At 45.7% G+C, this 16,468-nt stretch overlaps 3 protein-coding genes across 3 annotated transcripts; 2 read left to right on the top strand and 1 right to left on the bottom strand.

Moving 5' to 3' along the window:
• Positions 1–59: 59 nt before the first annotated feature.
• Positions 60–4,668, top strand: EBNA1BP2 (EBNA1 binding protein 2). The gene is made up of 9 exons (XM_066192626.1): positions 60–158; positions 242–325; positions 567–724; positions 1,415–1,538; positions 2,822–2,911; positions 3,140–3,215; positions 3,453–3,543; positions 3,859–4,039; positions 4,390–4,668. Exons 1-9 carry the CDS (start codon positions 78–80, stop codon positions 4,438–4,440), a joined length of 936 nt encoding a protein of 311 aa, XP_066048723.1. The 5' UTR covers positions 60–77; the 3' UTR covers positions 4,441–4,668.
• Positions 4,669–4,884: 216 nt separating this feature from the next.
• CFAP144 (cilia and flagella associated protein 144) lies at positions 4,885–7,829 on the bottom strand. The gene is made up of 4 exons (XM_066192635.1): positions 7,688–7,829; positions 6,924–6,983; positions 6,201–6,304; positions 4,885–5,178 (listed from the first exon to the last, which is right to left on the bottom strand). Exons 1-4 carry the CDS (start codon positions 7,815–7,817, stop codon positions 5,074–5,076), a joined length of 399 nt encoding a protein of 132 aa, XP_066048732.1. The 5' UTR covers positions 7,818–7,829; the 3' UTR covers positions 4,885–5,073.
• Positions 7,830–8,003: 174 nt separating this feature from the next.
• Positions 8,004–16,220, top strand: PIF1 (PIF1 5'-to-3' DNA helicase). Its single transcript, XM_066192623.1, has 12 exons — positions 8,004–8,486; positions 8,553–8,655; positions 8,732–8,857; positions 8,955–9,108; positions 9,677–9,791; positions 9,865–9,971; positions 10,381–10,520; positions 11,195–11,301; positions 12,084–12,171; positions 12,691–12,836; positions 13,382–13,573; positions 13,883–16,220. The coding sequence occupies exons 1-12, from the start codon at positions 8,004–8,006 to the stop codon at positions 13,937–13,939; spliced, it is 1,818 nt and encodes a 605-aa protein (XP_066048720.1). The 3' UTR covers positions 13,940–16,220.
• Positions 16,221–16,468: the final 248 nt, after the last annotated feature.

Genomic DNA, 16,468 nt, shown 5'->3' with positions numbered 1-16,468 from the left:
CGTCGCCCTGGTGACCGCGGCCCCGGCGGGCCCGGAAGCGGCGGCGCACGCGGCCGGAAGCGGCGGTGGCGGCAGCGATGGCGGCGGCCCTGGCGCGGCGCGGGTCCTTCTCGGACTCCGGCTCGGACTCGGAGGATTCCTCGCTCTCGGACTCGGAGGTGAGCCCGTGGCCGCGGTGGCGAGGCCGGTGGGGAACGGCCGCCCGCTGCCGGCGGCGCGGACTGACCGAACTCTCCCACAGCTCCAGGAGGCCTTCGCGAGGGGCGAGCTGAAGCCGGGGCTCAACGTGGTGCTGGAGGAGCGGCCGAAGCGGCGCAATGACACGGTGAGCGGGGAATGCGGGGGCCGGGAAGACCCCGGCACAGGCCCGCGGCCCCAGCGCCGGCTGCGGGGCGCAGGAGGCGCGGCGGGGCCGGGGCCGGGGCCGGGCGGGCTGCGGTGCTGTGCGCTGCGGCTGTGTCCCCGCGGCCCCGGGGAGCAGCCCGCGGTGTGACTGCGACACTGAGCCGGGCCAGCCGTGCGGATCGGTCCGTGCGGTGCTGTGCTGAGCTGTGCTCCTTTCACAGGACGGCCTGAAGCAGTGCCTGGCCGAATTCAGGCAGCAGCTCACGTGGGTGGAAAGGTTGGACGTGACCCTGGGCCCGGTCGCGGACCCCGTTTCTCAGAATGCTTCTACGTCTGATGCTGTTGACCCTGAGAATGATTTCCAGAGAGAGATGAGTTTGTAAGTGTCAAAAAGAGATTTCATGCAGTGTCCCAATGTGTTGCTGCGTTTTTGGAGTTACGTTTCACCAATGCTCTATGGACAGTACACTGGCTGTCACTGTGGTACTCATGGGCCATGTTATTTTACATTTGATGGTTCTGAATGTTTTCCAAAATAACTACAAATTAGTACTAGTATATTTAACTGCTGTGTGACTGAAAATAAATAATTTCAGTCTTCATAGCAGACTTCATCCTTTGCTGAGAAGTTTATTTTAAAAGCGCCTTGATAGCAGGACTAACGCTTTAACGCAAGATATGGATTTTTCTTTGTGAGTTTATTTTGGTGTTCTCACAGTTCTCTTGTTTTGCTTTGCCTTTAATATTCCAACATAAAAAAAAACCCAAAAAAACCCCAAACATAACTGAAAATAAGATAAATGTATATGTGCAGGATATAAATACTCTACTGGCACCTAAGCTGCACTGGATGTGCACGGAATTTTGATACAATTCCAGACCAATGCTTGCTAGATGCCAGTATCAGTCTGCTTGTGTGAGCAGTTTGTGTCAGCACTGAGAGGTGCCCAACATGCAGTGACAGAGCCGGTGTGGGGACAGGGCTGGTGTGGAGACAGGGCTGGTGCAGTGACAGCTGGGGCAGTGGCAGGGCTGGTGCGGTGACAGCTGGTGCTGTGCTCTCTCCCAGCTACCGGCAGGCACAGGCAGCTGTCCTGGAAGCTCTCCCTCGGCTGCGTAAGCTCCAAGTTCCGACACGGAGGCCGGATGATTACTTTGCAGAGATGGCCAAATCAGACCAACAGATGCAGAAGGTACATGCGATGAATGTCTTTCTTTCCTGTGTAATGTGTGTGTTTTGGTCTGTGGTAGGTATTAAATTTAAGGTCTGATGTGTGAGTACTGACCTTCATCTCTTTTCTGATTCCTGTGACAGTGATTGGGTTTGAAACTCTGTGACAGGAGATTTCTTTTTGTTAAGGTGTTTTGGTGCAACGTGGGGATTTTTATAACAGGGTGGATGATAGAGTAGAAAAGCATGATTTATACTTTGTCCTGAATGTGTTTAATATTAAACAGGGAGAATTTTTTCTTAGTGTGTGTAACAGTGGATGTAAAGTTGCCTGTGTTTTTGCTCTTTGTCATAAAACTTGTAGTTGACTGTGGTTTTAAGGCAATCCTTTTTTTCCTATCTAAGTATCACCTTTTGTTTATTGTCAGTGTGTTCTGCTTTTCTGTGATTTTAAACTGTATGTTATTGAATGAATCTGTTTTAGATAGAAAATTAGATTGGCATAGGAAATAAGACTTTCACACATTTCCTTCTTGACTGTAGTCTTTGTTCAAAGTGGTACTCTATTTTTTGGTTTAGATTTGGAAAAAATACTACATTGTATATATTAAACAAACATGAGCTGCAGTGTAGTTTGAAGATTCATGTATCATTGGGTCACTCTTTTGCTTTCTGATGGAACCTTTCTAGATAAGATGAAGAACGATAATTAGCTCGTACTAAGGCTTAAGTCAATCCTGCACATTACTGTACTCTTCTTCTGCTGACCTCCATTTGAAGAACAATTTTTATCTCCTACTGGAGTCACTAGACTGAATCATGAAGATCTGTATTGAAATATTAGTAATTCTTCATCAGGCAGCATCCTTATAAAAATGTTTGTGAGCAAGGACAGAACAGAAAAGATGTTTTCTACAGGACTGTTGACATTTCTTCAGTGCTTTACTTTTAATAATAACAAGAAAGAAACTATAAAGTCTTCTTTATACACCCAGATAGACTCAGTCTGACAAGATACTCTCTGTTCCATTAGAGCACATTATAAGGCTTTGTCTTCTCTCTTGTGTGAGTTTTGTCTTTTTAGCCAGATTTTCGCCACAGATCAGTTCAGGAATTTCTGTGATAACTGTTCCTTGACTTGAAAGGATGGTATGCCTTATAGGCATTATCTGATTAAAGGATGTTTTCTTTTTTACACTCATAGATAGTTCACAAATATTGACTTCAGGACTGCACAGAAATTATAAAATTCTCTTTTTTCTTTTGTGTTACTGGTAAATTTTGTTTTTTCTGTTCCCTAATTAGATTCGACAGAAACTTAAGAGTAAACAGGAAGCAATGGAAAGGTCTGAGAAAGCAAAACAACTCCGTGCAATGAGAAAATATGGCAAGAAGGTGAGGAGCTATCAAAGGGACATATGCAAAAGGATCGGTGACAAGGATTTAGAGCCTGAGAGGGGAGCTGGAAAAGTGAGACCACAGAAGTCTGGCTAAACCACACAGAATCTGTCTAGTCTTCTGTCTAGGTGCTCTGAAGGAAAACAGAAAAAAAGATAGAATTCCTTTAAAAAAAAGTATGGGACACTGCAAGGATCAGCACTAACATTCTGCTTCTAATCTCAGGTGCAAGTTGAGATTCTGCAGAGGAGACAGAAGGAGAAGAAAAATATGTTGAATGCAGTCAAGAAGTACCAGAAAGGTAAAGTCAACTTGTCTAAGAGAGCAAATGTGTGAGGTCAGTAGTGTATGTGAGCAGTCTGGGGCAGTGTGATGTGGTCACTATGTCTGTAGTTCTGGGTCTTGAGGTTGGAAAGCTGTTGCTGTGCAGAATTGTGTGCTAGTGGCAGTCAAAAGCTTCTCAGGCAGCTGTTCTTCAGTGAGGGTGACCTGTTGCTATTACTTGCTTAGACTGAAAATTTGTATTTCACTCTTGCAGGTCTCACTGACAAGCTGGACTTTCTAGATGAAGAGCAGACATCATCTCAAGGGAATAAAAAAGGGAATGCAAATCAACGGACAAAGAAGGGGTGAGACCAGAAACAAAAGATAGTTAAAACACAGAATGTCTGATTTTTTCAGTCTTTTTAGGGGATAATTTTGGGGAACAAGAAAACTGTTCTGTTTAGTATTAAAGTAATTCCAAGGTGCCTTTCTGTCCCTAAAGAGAAGAAAACTATGGCCAAAATGGAACAGAGACTGAAATGTACTAATTTCTGCATCTTTGTTAAGAGGGGAAAGGTTTATGATGGTTGATGGGAGACCATGAGTGTATATATATGTGTGTATTTAGAGTTTTCTGAAACAAGGAATATAGGCAGTCATTCTGGTTGGCTGTTTTTCAGACCAAATGCCAAAAGACGATACAAAAATCAGAAGTTTGGTTTTGGTGGGAAGAAGAAGGGCTCAAAGTGGAACACAAAGGAGAGTTTTAATGACGTATCCAGCTTCCAGTCAAAAGTGGCTCACAACAAAGGCCCAGGAAAAGGAGGAAGAGGAGGAAAAGGAGGGAAAAAAGCCCTTAATGTAAGTAAAATGTTGCATGAAAATGATCCTGGTTGGCTAGGAAGCCAGGCCATGTCTGGTAGGGAGAGACAAGTGCATGATGGGTGCCTCCAGCATCTGGAAGTGATGCCTGTCTTTGGGAGCTAAGCATAATTCAGTTAGTAACAGAGCTGGGGACAGTGGTTTGGTATCAGCAGGAAAATAAGAAGGGGAACTTAAAAGTGCTGTTTGCTACCCGTGTGCCAAAACCTCCCTCTCCAGATGTTCTGACAAATACCCTCTCCTTGGTATCCTTCCCAAGCTATAGAGCTAGAACAATGAAGGAGAACATGAAAATAAAGATCTGAATCTGTTCTTTTTTTTTTTTGCAGAAGAGACCTGGAAAGAGAGCAAGGCAGAAAATGAAGAACCGAGCCCGCTGAGAGAACTGTGCTCCCCAGTGGGGTTGTTGTGTTTCTTTCTGTTGCAAGATGTGTTTCTGCTGTCACTAAGCAGCTGTGGAGCAAGCTGGATGCTTTGCAGTGGCAAGGAAAAAAAGTCAGTGGAAACCAGTGCCTTATCACTAATTTCTTCTTACTGTCTGTCTTGTTGAAGGATTGTTTTCTACTTGAACCTGTGGTGTGTGAACGCATTAAATGGTTTGCACAGAACTATGTGTAACTCATGTTTAGCTGTTCGGTGAATGGTGGCTGAAGCCTGCCCTTTGTTCCCGTCATTCTGACAGCTTTTTCCACCACTACTGTTAAGATGAAGTTGGTGACCTTGAGTTCTGGGTCATGTTGCCAAGGTCAAAATAAGAAGTCTGAAGCTTTTTGAGATGTTATATTGGTTTTTTTAGACTATTTGTGTAGATGGGTATAGAAACAGCAGTGAGACGAATACAGAGCCTTACAGATAGGTTTATTTGTGTCACTTGTCAGGTTGCAAATCTGGACAGATTAAGCTTTTCTTTTTCCTGTTGTCTCTCATTAGCAACCTGCCAGACTTGGTAGATAATGAGCAGGGCCTAAGACATCAGATGTCATTAAGATTCTCTCTGTGGCTTTCCCCCTGTCCTAGTCTTTAGACTTCCCTCCCCGTGGTGCAGGGTAGCCATGGATGGTAATCTCAGTTGTCTGGCGTGGGAAGTAGAATCTGATATCACTGCGGTCCAAAGGAACCTGGGAAACAAAAATGACAAACAGTCATGTGCTTTTATTAAAATTAGTAGTAGTTTTCCTTCCTGGGGAGAGTAATGCAAGGTGTTCCACTGCTGAGAAATGTCCAAATGACAGAAAAGCAGGGTACCACTGTACTGTTCACTGCTTTGTCATGGTCAAACCCGCCGAAAAAGGAAAACTTAACAAGTTAAACAACATCATGAGTTGTGACTCTAAAAACTGAACTTGCTCCCCTACACACAAGTTTATTTGCCTCTGCCCTGTCAGACTAATCCTACCAGCAGTTCCTTAATGCCACAGAGCCCAGCTGGGATGTCTGTCTCTACCCTTGTCATGAGTAACTACTTGATGTATAATATGAAAAGTCAATGAAGACTGTTTTATTTTCTTATTTATCTTAGTTTTCTTTATAACACACCAAAATTTGCCTGTCCCAGAACACCAATCCACAAAGTCAGTCATCATCACAGCTGTTTGTCAGATATGACTGATGTCTCAGCTTGTTAATCATATTTCTTTTCCTCTTGTTTATTCACACTTCCCCAGATGAATCCTCACTGGTGTATCTGCTTTGGGTATACTTACATGATTATTAATTTTATGGTTCTGCTTGCAATTTGTTTGAAAGATGCTGTGCAGGAGCACATTTCTTTTCACAGTACTTCTGTATGTCACTTCACATTGCTCACTACACCATTTTTCATGGCTGAATGCTCTAATAAACAGCCCTGAGTACACCTGTGGCATTTGGCAGTGTGCTGTCACTGTCACTAGATGCTTTGCAGTCAGGTTTCCCAGGGGAAGTGTGCTGCTTCTCTGTTCACAAGTCTATGCCAGTGTGAAGAGTCCTCTTAGGTGTAAATTAAAAAAAATTGTTTTCTGTGAACAGTTCTGTTCATTCCCTGTAATTCTTGTTTTCCTTGTTTGTCACAAATTGTTTTCCTGTATGAGTACTTTCCAGTGTGGCTGGCTTAACGTCTCTGAATCTTGTAAAAAGCTGAGTCTTTAAGCATCCTACTCACCAAAGGTGTTGTATGCCAGCCAATTTCCTGGCCTTCAGTTTGTGGCTCTGAGTATTTCTCTCTTGGCACCACTGCTGCACGGTGAAGAAGATTCAGGAATTCATCTGTTGTTTTAAGAGACACAAACACAAAGTGTTTAAAAATCAGTCACCTGTGGACATGTGTTAGAATGGGACATCTTAACACTGTCCAAGCAACAACTAGAACTCCAAGGGTAGAGGCAGCCTCTCTGCTTCTGTGAATGATACTGTTAGAATGCACAGTGATGTTTCTATTAGAATATTTCCTGAGGAAGTTTCAAAATTTGCCTGACAGTACTGTCCTGTTAATTCTGGTATCCCTGTCTACTGTACTGCAGCATCTTCCTTTTCCTACACTACATGGTGTTGGTTGAGAGCTTTAGATTCTCAACCAAAAAGTGATAGTATGAATATGAGGAATTTTATATATTTTATAGTTTATATATATTTTAATTAAAAACAAAAATAAGGGTGTAATTGCATGGATGCAAACTTGTGCTGAAACTGGAAAGTAACGGGAAAGGGCCTAAGAGTGGAAAAAAAACCTGCTCTACAAACAAAAATCATAAATGAGTTTAACTTACTTTTGTGGTCACAGAGGTGTTTCCACATACATGATATGTTAGACTGATTACAAGTATTAAATTTTATGTGTTAATAATTTTCTTACGTAGTTATCACAAGCTTTTCAGAGACTTCTTACCATCTATTGGCTCATGTATGTTCTCATGCCAAGACATTGGCTTCCTAGCGACCATGTGAACTGGAAAGAAATGAGACAAATGAATGACTTTAATGTGAATTTGGAATCACAGCCACGTACAGAATATGTATTACTGAACTGCATGTGCATAGAAGAAAATGAGTTAGAAATACTGATTAATGGCAGCTTTTAGGAAGGGAAGGGCGTTAAGTGTGCTAAAGGCCTTTCAACAGGATGCTGCTGTACTTACCATATCAGAGTCCCACCCCACCCAAGGGGCGGCCTGCAGAGTGCCAAGTCTCGAAATTGTTTTCCCTTGTTGCTTTATTGCAAAACCTAGACCTGAAAGAATCTACTGACATCACCTGCCTATGCTAGCACAGAGTGTGAATTGACAGGTAGAAAGCAGATCAGGACCTGAAGGAACATGGTGTATTGCTGGGGCCCTCGACCCCATCTTGGCTCTGTATTTACACAGAATTTTTAAGTTCCACATCCTAAACAGTTGCCTCACTTCTACGTGGTTACTAAAGGCACCATCTGCGCAAGTGTGAGTGTGCAGACCGGTTCCCCAGGCAAAAGGGGAGCCCACCAGTTGCCGTTTCCAGCTTTACCCTTCTCAGTGGCCGCTGCCGCCACGCTTGGGTGCAGCTGCCTGTCCCTGACGCGCAGCAGAGCGCCGCGGGCCCGCCTCCGGCACCCCCCACTGCCCTTGTCTTGCCCCCGGGGCTTTACGCCAGTTCCCTGTGGCCGCGAGGCCTCACTGGGACGGAAGGGGTTCACGGTGTACTGCGTGAAGAGCAGCTGCCACTGGCGCTCCCTCTTGGCCCGCTCGGCGTGGAAGCGGTTCTGCAGCGCGTCCGGGGGCTCCCTCCCGGTGCGGCGAGCGGCCATGGCCCCGCCGCCCCCGCGCGTCCCGCGGCCTTGGCAACGCCCGCCTGCCGCCGGCGAGGCCGTGATTGGCCGCCCGCCGCTCCGCCTCGCGCCCCTCCCCTCCCGCCTCCTATTGGCCGCCGAGTTAAAGCCCCCGACGCTGATTGGCGGCGGCGCACGCGGCGCGTTTGAACGGCCGGCGGGGCGATGGAGGCGGCGGAGCTGCGCTGCACGGCGGCCGTGGAGCAGCCGCTGCCGGGGGGGCTCGGCCCGCGCCGCCGCGTGATGCGGGACGCCACCGTGCTGCTGGGCCGCAACGAGCTGCGGCAGCCCGTGCTGCGGGTGGCCGGCGGCAGCGGCGCGGCGGCGGCGGTGATGAGTTTCGTGCTGGCCGGTGACGCCGTCCGGCTCTTCACGCGGTTCGCGGGCGAGGGGAGGGCGGCGGTGCGGGTGGCGCCGGACGGCGCCCAGGTGCTGCTGTCCGACTGCCCCCCGGACGCGCTGCTCCGCTTCCTCCGGCTCCTGCGGCTCAAGGTGGCCGCCGGGTCGCGGGAGGGGCCGCGCCGCCCCCGCCTGCTGGACCGGCCGCCGCCGTCCTTCTCCCTCATCAGCCCGGTGCAGGAGCGGGACCTGCTGTGCGGCCCCGGCCGCCGCCGCGCCGGCCAAGAGCGGGGCGAGCGCCCGGCGGAGGTGAGTCCCGGGGCGAGGGGGCGGCCCCGGGTAGCGGCCCTGCCCTCACCCCCGCCCGTCCCGCAGGTGCCCCGGGAGAGGCGGCCCCCGGCGAGGCTCTCGGCGGAGCAGGAGGCGGTGCTGGGCGCCGTGCGGAGCGGGAAGAGCATCTTCTTCACCGGCTCTGCAGGTGAGGGGCCCCGGCGACTCTCATCGACTCCCCGGGGGAAAGTCCTGGCCGTTGACTTGTTGCTTCTCCTTCGAAGGGACTGGGAAGTCGTTCCTGTTGAAGAGGATCGTGGGCTCCCTCCCTCCGAACATCACCTACGCTACAGCCAGCACGGGAGTGGCGGCTTGTCACATCGGTGGCACTACTCTCCACGCCTTTGCAGGTGCTGGCCTGCCCGACGGCGAGGAGCTGGGAGCTCTTACTCCCTTCTCAAAGAATCAGCAGTATCCTAAAGCATTACGTTTTTTGTCCTGTGACAGGGATCGGCTCTGGGCAGGCACCGCTGGAACAGTGCATTCAGCTGGCAGAGAGGCCAGGGGTGCGCCAGCATTGGCTGGCCTGCCAGCACTTAATTATTGATGAGATCTCAATGGTGGATGGCAAGTTCTTTGACAAGCTGGAGGCAGTGGCAAGGTGAGAAATTGTTAGGTCAAACCAGCAGAACTTAATTTCCCTAAACTTCTGCTAAATTTCCCTAAACTTCAGTTTGCTTCCTTTCTCTAGTTTTGTGAATGGATACAAGGCAGCTGCTTTTACAGGACTGTAAGGAAGCATGAAATCATAGCATCTGGGTTGATCCTTACTATGAGATAGGTTTTAGTCATGTCCACTCCTCACTCACAGCTGTGGCTCTTAGGGTTGTACTCTCTGTCTCCTGAGCTAAGGGCTGTCTGTAGAACTGAGTCCAGAATATACAGCTGTGCCCAAAAGGTCTCTCTTGGCAGAGAGAAGTAGCTGTAGTATAACAGCTACTAAAGAACTGAGACTGGTAATGACCTCTGGGGTAGGTAAGCAAAGCAAATTTAATGTCTTGCACTAGCATTGCTTAATTATTTGACCTCTTCTGAGGCAGCTGGGGATAAACATCTTTCACTGCAGATTGTCTAGGTTTGAATATACTGACAGATTAAGAAGTAACATCTGAGACATGGCTATGTCCACCTTCTGGAGACATTGAAAATTTCTCTTCCATCCCTTTCAGGGCAGTCAGAAAACGGGATGAGCCTTTTGGAGGAATTCAGTTAATTATCTGTGGGGATTTCTTACAGCTACCTCCAGTCTGCAAGGCTAATGAAGAAACCAAGTTCTGCTTCCAGGTACAAAACTGTCCCGAAACTCATTCTCATACTTTAAGACTGCCTCTTCTTTAACAAGAGAATGATTTTTCAGGCAAAAAGCTGGAAGAAATGCATCCACATAAATATGGAGCTGACTGAAGTACGGAGACAGACTGACAAGGCCTTTGTCTCACTCCTCAGTGCAATTCGTGTAGGCAGGTGAGGAGAAACTCCTCTCTCTTTGTAATCCCTGATCCCCACTGATGGAGAAGAGGAAAGAGCAGTTTGTCACTTTTCTGTGCTCTGTCAGAAATGTGTAGCTGTGGGCAAAAGCTATAAATGCCTTAGTTAACCTAGACAGGTTTCACATATGCTGCTCTGGTAAGGAAGGACAATTCTTAGGGTCCCTCTGCAATTTCTGTGAATTCATTCAAAGGACCCTAGCTGGCAGTGGCCAGGGGAGGGCTGGGGCACATACTGGCTCTGCTCTCTGATTTTATGCAGGTATCTTTCTCTGTCCTCTCTGGAAGCTGTAGCTTGCACAGACTGATCTAGCTGTGTGGAGGTTACTGCTGCTTAACCAGTTCCTGATCACTTTAAAGAAGAATTCCCTTTTCCTGGCTACCAGGTGCACAGAAGAGGTTACCAGACAGCTAATGCAGACAGCTGCTCACAGGTCTGAGCGTGATGGGATCCTGGCTACCAGGCTCTGCACCCATAAAGATGATGTAGAAATAACCAATGAGAGACGCTTGCAGCAGCTACCAGGTGAACTTGGTGGAGGAAACTGCTGGCTTTGGGGCTGAGCTCTGTGTGGATGCAATGGGGGTACTGGGGTGGAACTAGTGTTCTGTCATGCACAGCAGTGCCAGTCCAAGCTCTATGTGTTGGAATTGAGGTTTCTGGGGAAAAAAAAATCACAGTTTTTTGTTTAAAAATCCACAATGTCATTCTTTGGTTTGTAAGAGACAGCAAGCTCATTGCCTGCTGTGAAGTAGGGTGGGTAATTTATTGCCTCCACACCCCTGCTTTTTCTTTCTATAGCATCTTAGAAAGGCCATGCTCTATCCAGCTATGAATTGAATTAAAGACTATTTAATTTTTTGCCTCCCTGGCTGGCCCTTGGATTCTTCCTTAGTCTGCTTTGGAGATCTGGTGTTGGTAGGGAGCCAAACTGCTCAAAATGCTGTCTGCTCAGTTCTTATTTACTGCTGACTTTTCATTCCTGTGCTTTTTCATGCTCCAGAAGTTATTTAGGCAAGAGAGGCAACAGTGAGCTCTCTGCTGTTAGATGTGACAAAATTTGTGTGAGGGTGTCCTAGCAGCAGAGCAGAATGTATGTTAAAAGAGGAATTCCTGTTAGAAATAATTGCTGAACCTCCCGAAATGCTGTGTAGAATATGTTCAACAGTTGTTAAGTTCTGTCCTTCTTTCCTGAACAGGAAAAGTGCATGTGTTTGAGGCTTTGGACAGTGACCCAATGCTAGTGAAGTTAATTGATGCTCAGTGTCCTGTGGGTGGTAGAGTTGAGCTAAAGCCTGGAGCTCAGGTAAGTGTGTGTAAATACATGTGTGATAGACCAGATCAAATGGCAAAAGAAAAATGGAGGAATATCAGAGAAATGTATAGAATAGATTAATATATAGAATGCAAATTCAGTCTAGAATGTCTATGCCAGGCCAAGAGAAGACTCTATCCTAATCTTTGGATCTTTTCTGCTTAGAATCTTATCCAGACAGAGGATGAGTTCAGGTTCATGTCCTGGGGACAGTGGTGTTTGCTGTGACTTTGACAGACCAATCAAATTTAGAAGCTTTCCAGTAGCAGAGAGCACAAGCAGTCCTTGCCTGCAGTCTCAGCTCCAGGTACAGCAGCCTTCCCCACCTGTAAATGTATGGCACAGCTTGCCATGTTTGCTGGACTGGGCACCTGAGCTAGGGCTGTCAGAGTGGAAAGGATGTAGGATTGTACTTAGTAGTAGCACTATTTGCTTTGGAAGTTTGTTCCTTAGTTGTTCCCAAAATCTGTATATGCATATGCTGGTGATGCCTGGCGAAGGGAAAACTGCTCCCTGGATCTGAGCTCACAGCTGTGGACAGAAATAGTTCAAGTAAAGTGTTCAGTGCTGTAAAATGGTGTAGTTAGGAATCCTAGGAAGGAAAGGCTGTGAAATAATTCCAATCAAATTGAAGATGGTGCTGCAATAGGCAGGATAGAATGATTTGGCCAAATCAGCCTGATGTGCTCATGCTTCCTGGTGAGAAGTTTGGCTGCAGGTAGCTGAACAGGCTGTAGAAGCAGTGCATTAAAGATTTTTCTTTTCCTCTGTAGGTCATGTTAGCAAAGAACCTGGATGTGTCTCAAGGGCTGGTGAATGGGGCACGAGGTGTTGTTGTAGGGTTTGAAAGTGAACAGAAGGGTAAGTCAGTCTTTTGATCTTTTGTTGAAAAAAGTGGGAAAATAACAAAACAGTTTGTCATTGGTGGCTGATGACTTCTTAATTTTGGTTACGGCTTGGTAATAATTTGAGGGAAAGCAGAGCAATCTCTGCAAGCTTGGGGCTCTCACGAGTTGAGATGTCATGTACTGCATCAGCTATAGCTATCTGTAGGCCTCTTGTGTTCTGTATTCTGTGTGTAAATGTGTATGCTCATTTGAATTACCTGTTTGTTCTGTTGAAGCAAGTTCTGATGGATTTTTGTTTGTTTTTCTCAAAGAATAATGTTCTGCTACCTGCAAAATGTATTTTTCTCTGCATCTCAAGTGGTAAAATACCTGCTCTTAATTCTCCTGCTTAAGTAGGCGTCAAACATCATTTCAGGACATGCTATTAACGGTCTGTGGATTTAGGTTTGGTTTAGGCAGAAAAAAGGTGTTCTTAAGCTGTTGAGTGTCAGTGTTGAGTGTGTCTGTTTCTTTCCTGCTCCCACTCCTACAGGGCTGCCTAAGGTCAGGTTTCTCTGTGGGGTCACACAGGTCATAAAAATGGAGAAATGGGTCATCAAAGGACCATCCGGAGTTCATCTGAGTCGTCAGCAATTACCTTTAAAATTGGCATGGGCCATTTCCATTCACAAGAGTCAGGTGGGTGTTCTTGTACAACTGTCTATAGACTTTTACACCATTATAAACCTTATTTCCTGGGTGCGCCTGCCTTGCTGGTGAAACAGGAGACCAGTGATGTGTGGGTTTGTTCCCATGCCACAGTTTAAACTAGGCTATGCCGTAAATTCTGCTGCACCTGGGACAACCCATGAGACAGGGCTGGCCAGGCTTTACCCGAATTCTCTCTCAGGTCTGCCTGAGGACTGCTTGAGAATGGTGCCTGTTCCAGTTAACTAAGAGTGAAACCAGCAGGATTTCTTTCCCTGCTGTGTTGATTAGATGGGATTTACGGAGTTTCATGCAACAAGAGCCTCACTGGAGTTAGTTAGTGGATCCTACTATCTACTAGAAATTTCCTGACAGTAGAAAAATGCCTTTGCTTTCTACTGCTTCCCTTTTTTAAAATCAAAACCTTTTACCAAAGATGCTACCCTTGGACAGACTCACAGGACTAGTTTAGTGTTGATACATCACAATGTTCTGGTTTGTTTGCTCTGTAACAAAGCTCTCTGTGCCGTTTATAGGGCATGTCTTTAGACTGCGTGGAAATCTCCCTGTCTCGTGTCTTTGAAAGTGGGCAGGCTTATGTAGCCCTCTCCCGAGCCCGAAGCCTTGCAGGTCTCAGAGTTCTGGATTTTGACCCAAAAGTAGTGAGAGCTGATCCTGCTGTGCTGCAGTTCTACAGACAGCTGAGACGTCATCAGCTCCTAACCCAGGTAAAGAAAAATCTCACACCAGCAAAGCCTGCCTTGTGCAACCAGGATGAGAGATGTGGGCACCAAGATGTTTCTTCTTCTTCCTAAGCAAGATCGACACTTGTAGTGGCAGGAGAGATTAAACTGCAGAGAGGGCATGTAGCAGGGCAGCTCTTGGTGACAAAATATCCAGGGTAGTGTTGGGGTTGTGTAACACTACCTGGTGAAAGGATGGGTTGGGATTCTTTGATCCTCCTCTTGCAGTAAGGAAGGAAGGAGAAGTGGGTACAAAATAAATTTGGTTGTTGTTTTTTTTTTTTCTTCTCAAAGGATTCGCTACACACCCATTCAGAGGCTGATGAGAAGGAGAACTGGAAATGCAACTGAGAATGCTCTTCTGGTTTCTGTGAGGTGTCAACACAGACTGCTGAGATGCAGTGATCTTGTTGTGTATATTTGATGATAGGCAAAGTCAAAGGAGATTTATTTCCTTCATTCAGCTGACTCTGGATATGTAGAACTATCTCCATCTCCCATCTCTGCAACGTGGAAGGCTTCTGCAGACCCCTTCTGAGCCCCCAGCCTGGAGTACTCCTGTGTCACAAATACAACTCTAGCAAACAAAATGACTCAACAAGGACGTGTCTGAGGGACGTTTCTACGGTTTTATCCTGTTTGAGTGACTTTCCTACTGTTCTCTCCTGCTTGCTAATTGTATTTAATTCTCTGCACATGTAGACTGAAACCTGTGTGCCTTTCTTCAGGAATACCACTGTTGAGAGATGGAAAGTGTGTCCTCTTTCCTTGGATGGATTGTTCACAGGAGCTGCTGACACAAGGGAAAGCAGTGCTAAAAATCTGGAATACTTGATTTGCCTGCAAGAGAAGAGCTGTTCTTGCTGCTTGACCACCAGGAGGCTTTGCATAACTTCTTCCACAAGCAGAACTGTCAGAACTGCATGTTGCCTGTTATGCTGATACATAGCATTTTTATTAGTCTGTTGCACACAATAAGGTGATTTTATTTTAACCTTTCGAAATGAGCTGTCACTTTTTAAAAATAGGAGGAAGTCCTGCATCTTATACCCAAAATTGTGGAACTGTAAGAACAGTGAAAATTCATTACCCCATGAGCAAGAGGGGCGTGAGAGGAGATGGGTGCTGGAGGGACCACCTCTTGTTTAAGGCTCCCATTCAGATGGGAGTTTCTCCCAGAAAAAAAATATGTCTGACTAATAAGGTGGAACTTGAATGTGCAATAGAGTAGTGGCTAAGGACATGTGAAGTAAGATGTAACTTCACTTGTTTCAGCAAAAGCAGAGACAAGCAGAACTAATGCACTGTCTTCTTAATAAAGGAGAAGCTTTAGTCTTTGTATTTTAGCACTTTGCTTAAAGCTAAAGTAACTTGTATATTTTAAAATGTTTTACATATGGGAATAACATGAAATAATATCCAACTGGAACTTGTCTCTTGCAGGGGAATTCTCTAAAAAAGCCTTTGCACTGTAAGCAAGTTGAAGGCCATTTCTTGGCAGCTGCTCTCCTTAAAGCCAGGAAAGGATGTTGATCAGCCAGTGGTTAACGTAACAGAAAACAGACTTTGATATGATTTCAAAATGTATTTTAAGTGTATTTTTAGTGGGATTTTTTTGTTTTGTTTTGGGTTTCTTTGTTTTGTTTTTGGTTTTTTGTTGCTTTTTTTTTTTTTTTTTTTTTTTCTGGCCTTGAGAAGGTAGAGTCTTGGAGGGAACAATAGTATAAGACAGAAGTGTGACTATTATTCAGGGAGGCTCTTAATGTATCAGCACATTGTTTCTTCAAACAAGTTTTGTGGGGAGTGGATGGAAGTACCGAGGTGGAGCCTAGGGAAGGCAAGTCCCAAACCCTGTGCTTGGCCAGGGGGCTAGTTTCAGTTAGCACTCTTGTGGGATTTTAAAGATGGGATGCTACAGTATAATGAGGGCTTTGTGTTGCATTGGACGTTAAAGTGTGAGATCTGAAATGCCCGGAATGTTAAAGGGAATTTTACTGTTGGGGTAGAAAGCGATGAAGAAATATGCCAGGCAAGTCCAGTCATTGACAATAAATTAATTTATTGACTGAACATATAAGAGCAACGAGATAATGCTGGTTCAAATCTTTTAATACCTCTTAAAAAGTTCCTGTACCTCTGTAATTGCAAGATAATTTAGAGTGTAAGAATGGTGATTATGTACAATGCAAAAGATCAAACTTTTGTGATCTTGTGAAATGCAAATAAACTTTTGTGATCTTGTGAAGTAACTCAACTATAGCTTTCATGGACTTAGGGAATGAAATCTTTCCAGTTGTATTGGGGAGGGGGGTTGGGTTGGTGGCAATTTAAGATAAAATGCCAAACAGAACTTAAAATTGAAAAGGTTGATCAATATTTCATTTAGTACTAAATCTCTGTGAAATATTGTGGATGCATTCTCAGTGATGGAACTGTGGAAGCAGAATTGCTGTGGCTTTTGAAGGGCTGGCAGCTGTTCTGAGGCCAAAAGGTGTCCATCTGTGTAAATTTTGGATGTTTTCACTTCCAGGTAAAGCAGATAGAGGTATGGGTGCTGAGTGTGAAGGCTGCTATTTAAATCCTAAATAAGTAGTCAGGACAAATCTGAACAGTCAGGCTCTGTCATGACTCCCTTTTGGTCAGGATTATGATGAGGCCTTTTTAAAATGAAATAATGTTTCCCTATTCATGAGCTAAAAAATCTTGTAATACAATACATATCCCTTCTTCCACATTCTCCATAACATAATTTTTCTTACAGAGGTACTGTCTAGAGCTAGAACTCAGTGCGTCACCATGGGATTGGAAAAAAAAAATCCCAACTTTTTACTGTGGTGATTGTACTGGAAGAACAGAGATACTCCTCCTGTCTTCATCAGT

The sequence above is a fragment of the Chamaea fasciata genome, unplaced genomic scaffold (genome assembly GCF_029207755.1).
Source record: "Chamaea fasciata isolate MVZ Bird 193981 ecotype frontalis unplaced genomic scaffold, bChaFas1.0.hap1 SCAF_10, whole genome shotgun sequence".
Taxonomy (NCBI): Eukaryota; Metazoa; Chordata; class Aves; order Passeriformes; family Sylviidae; genus Chamaea; species Chamaea fasciata.
Note: the sequence above shows the minus strand (reverse complement) of the source record. Positions and strands in the feature narration are given on the sequence as shown.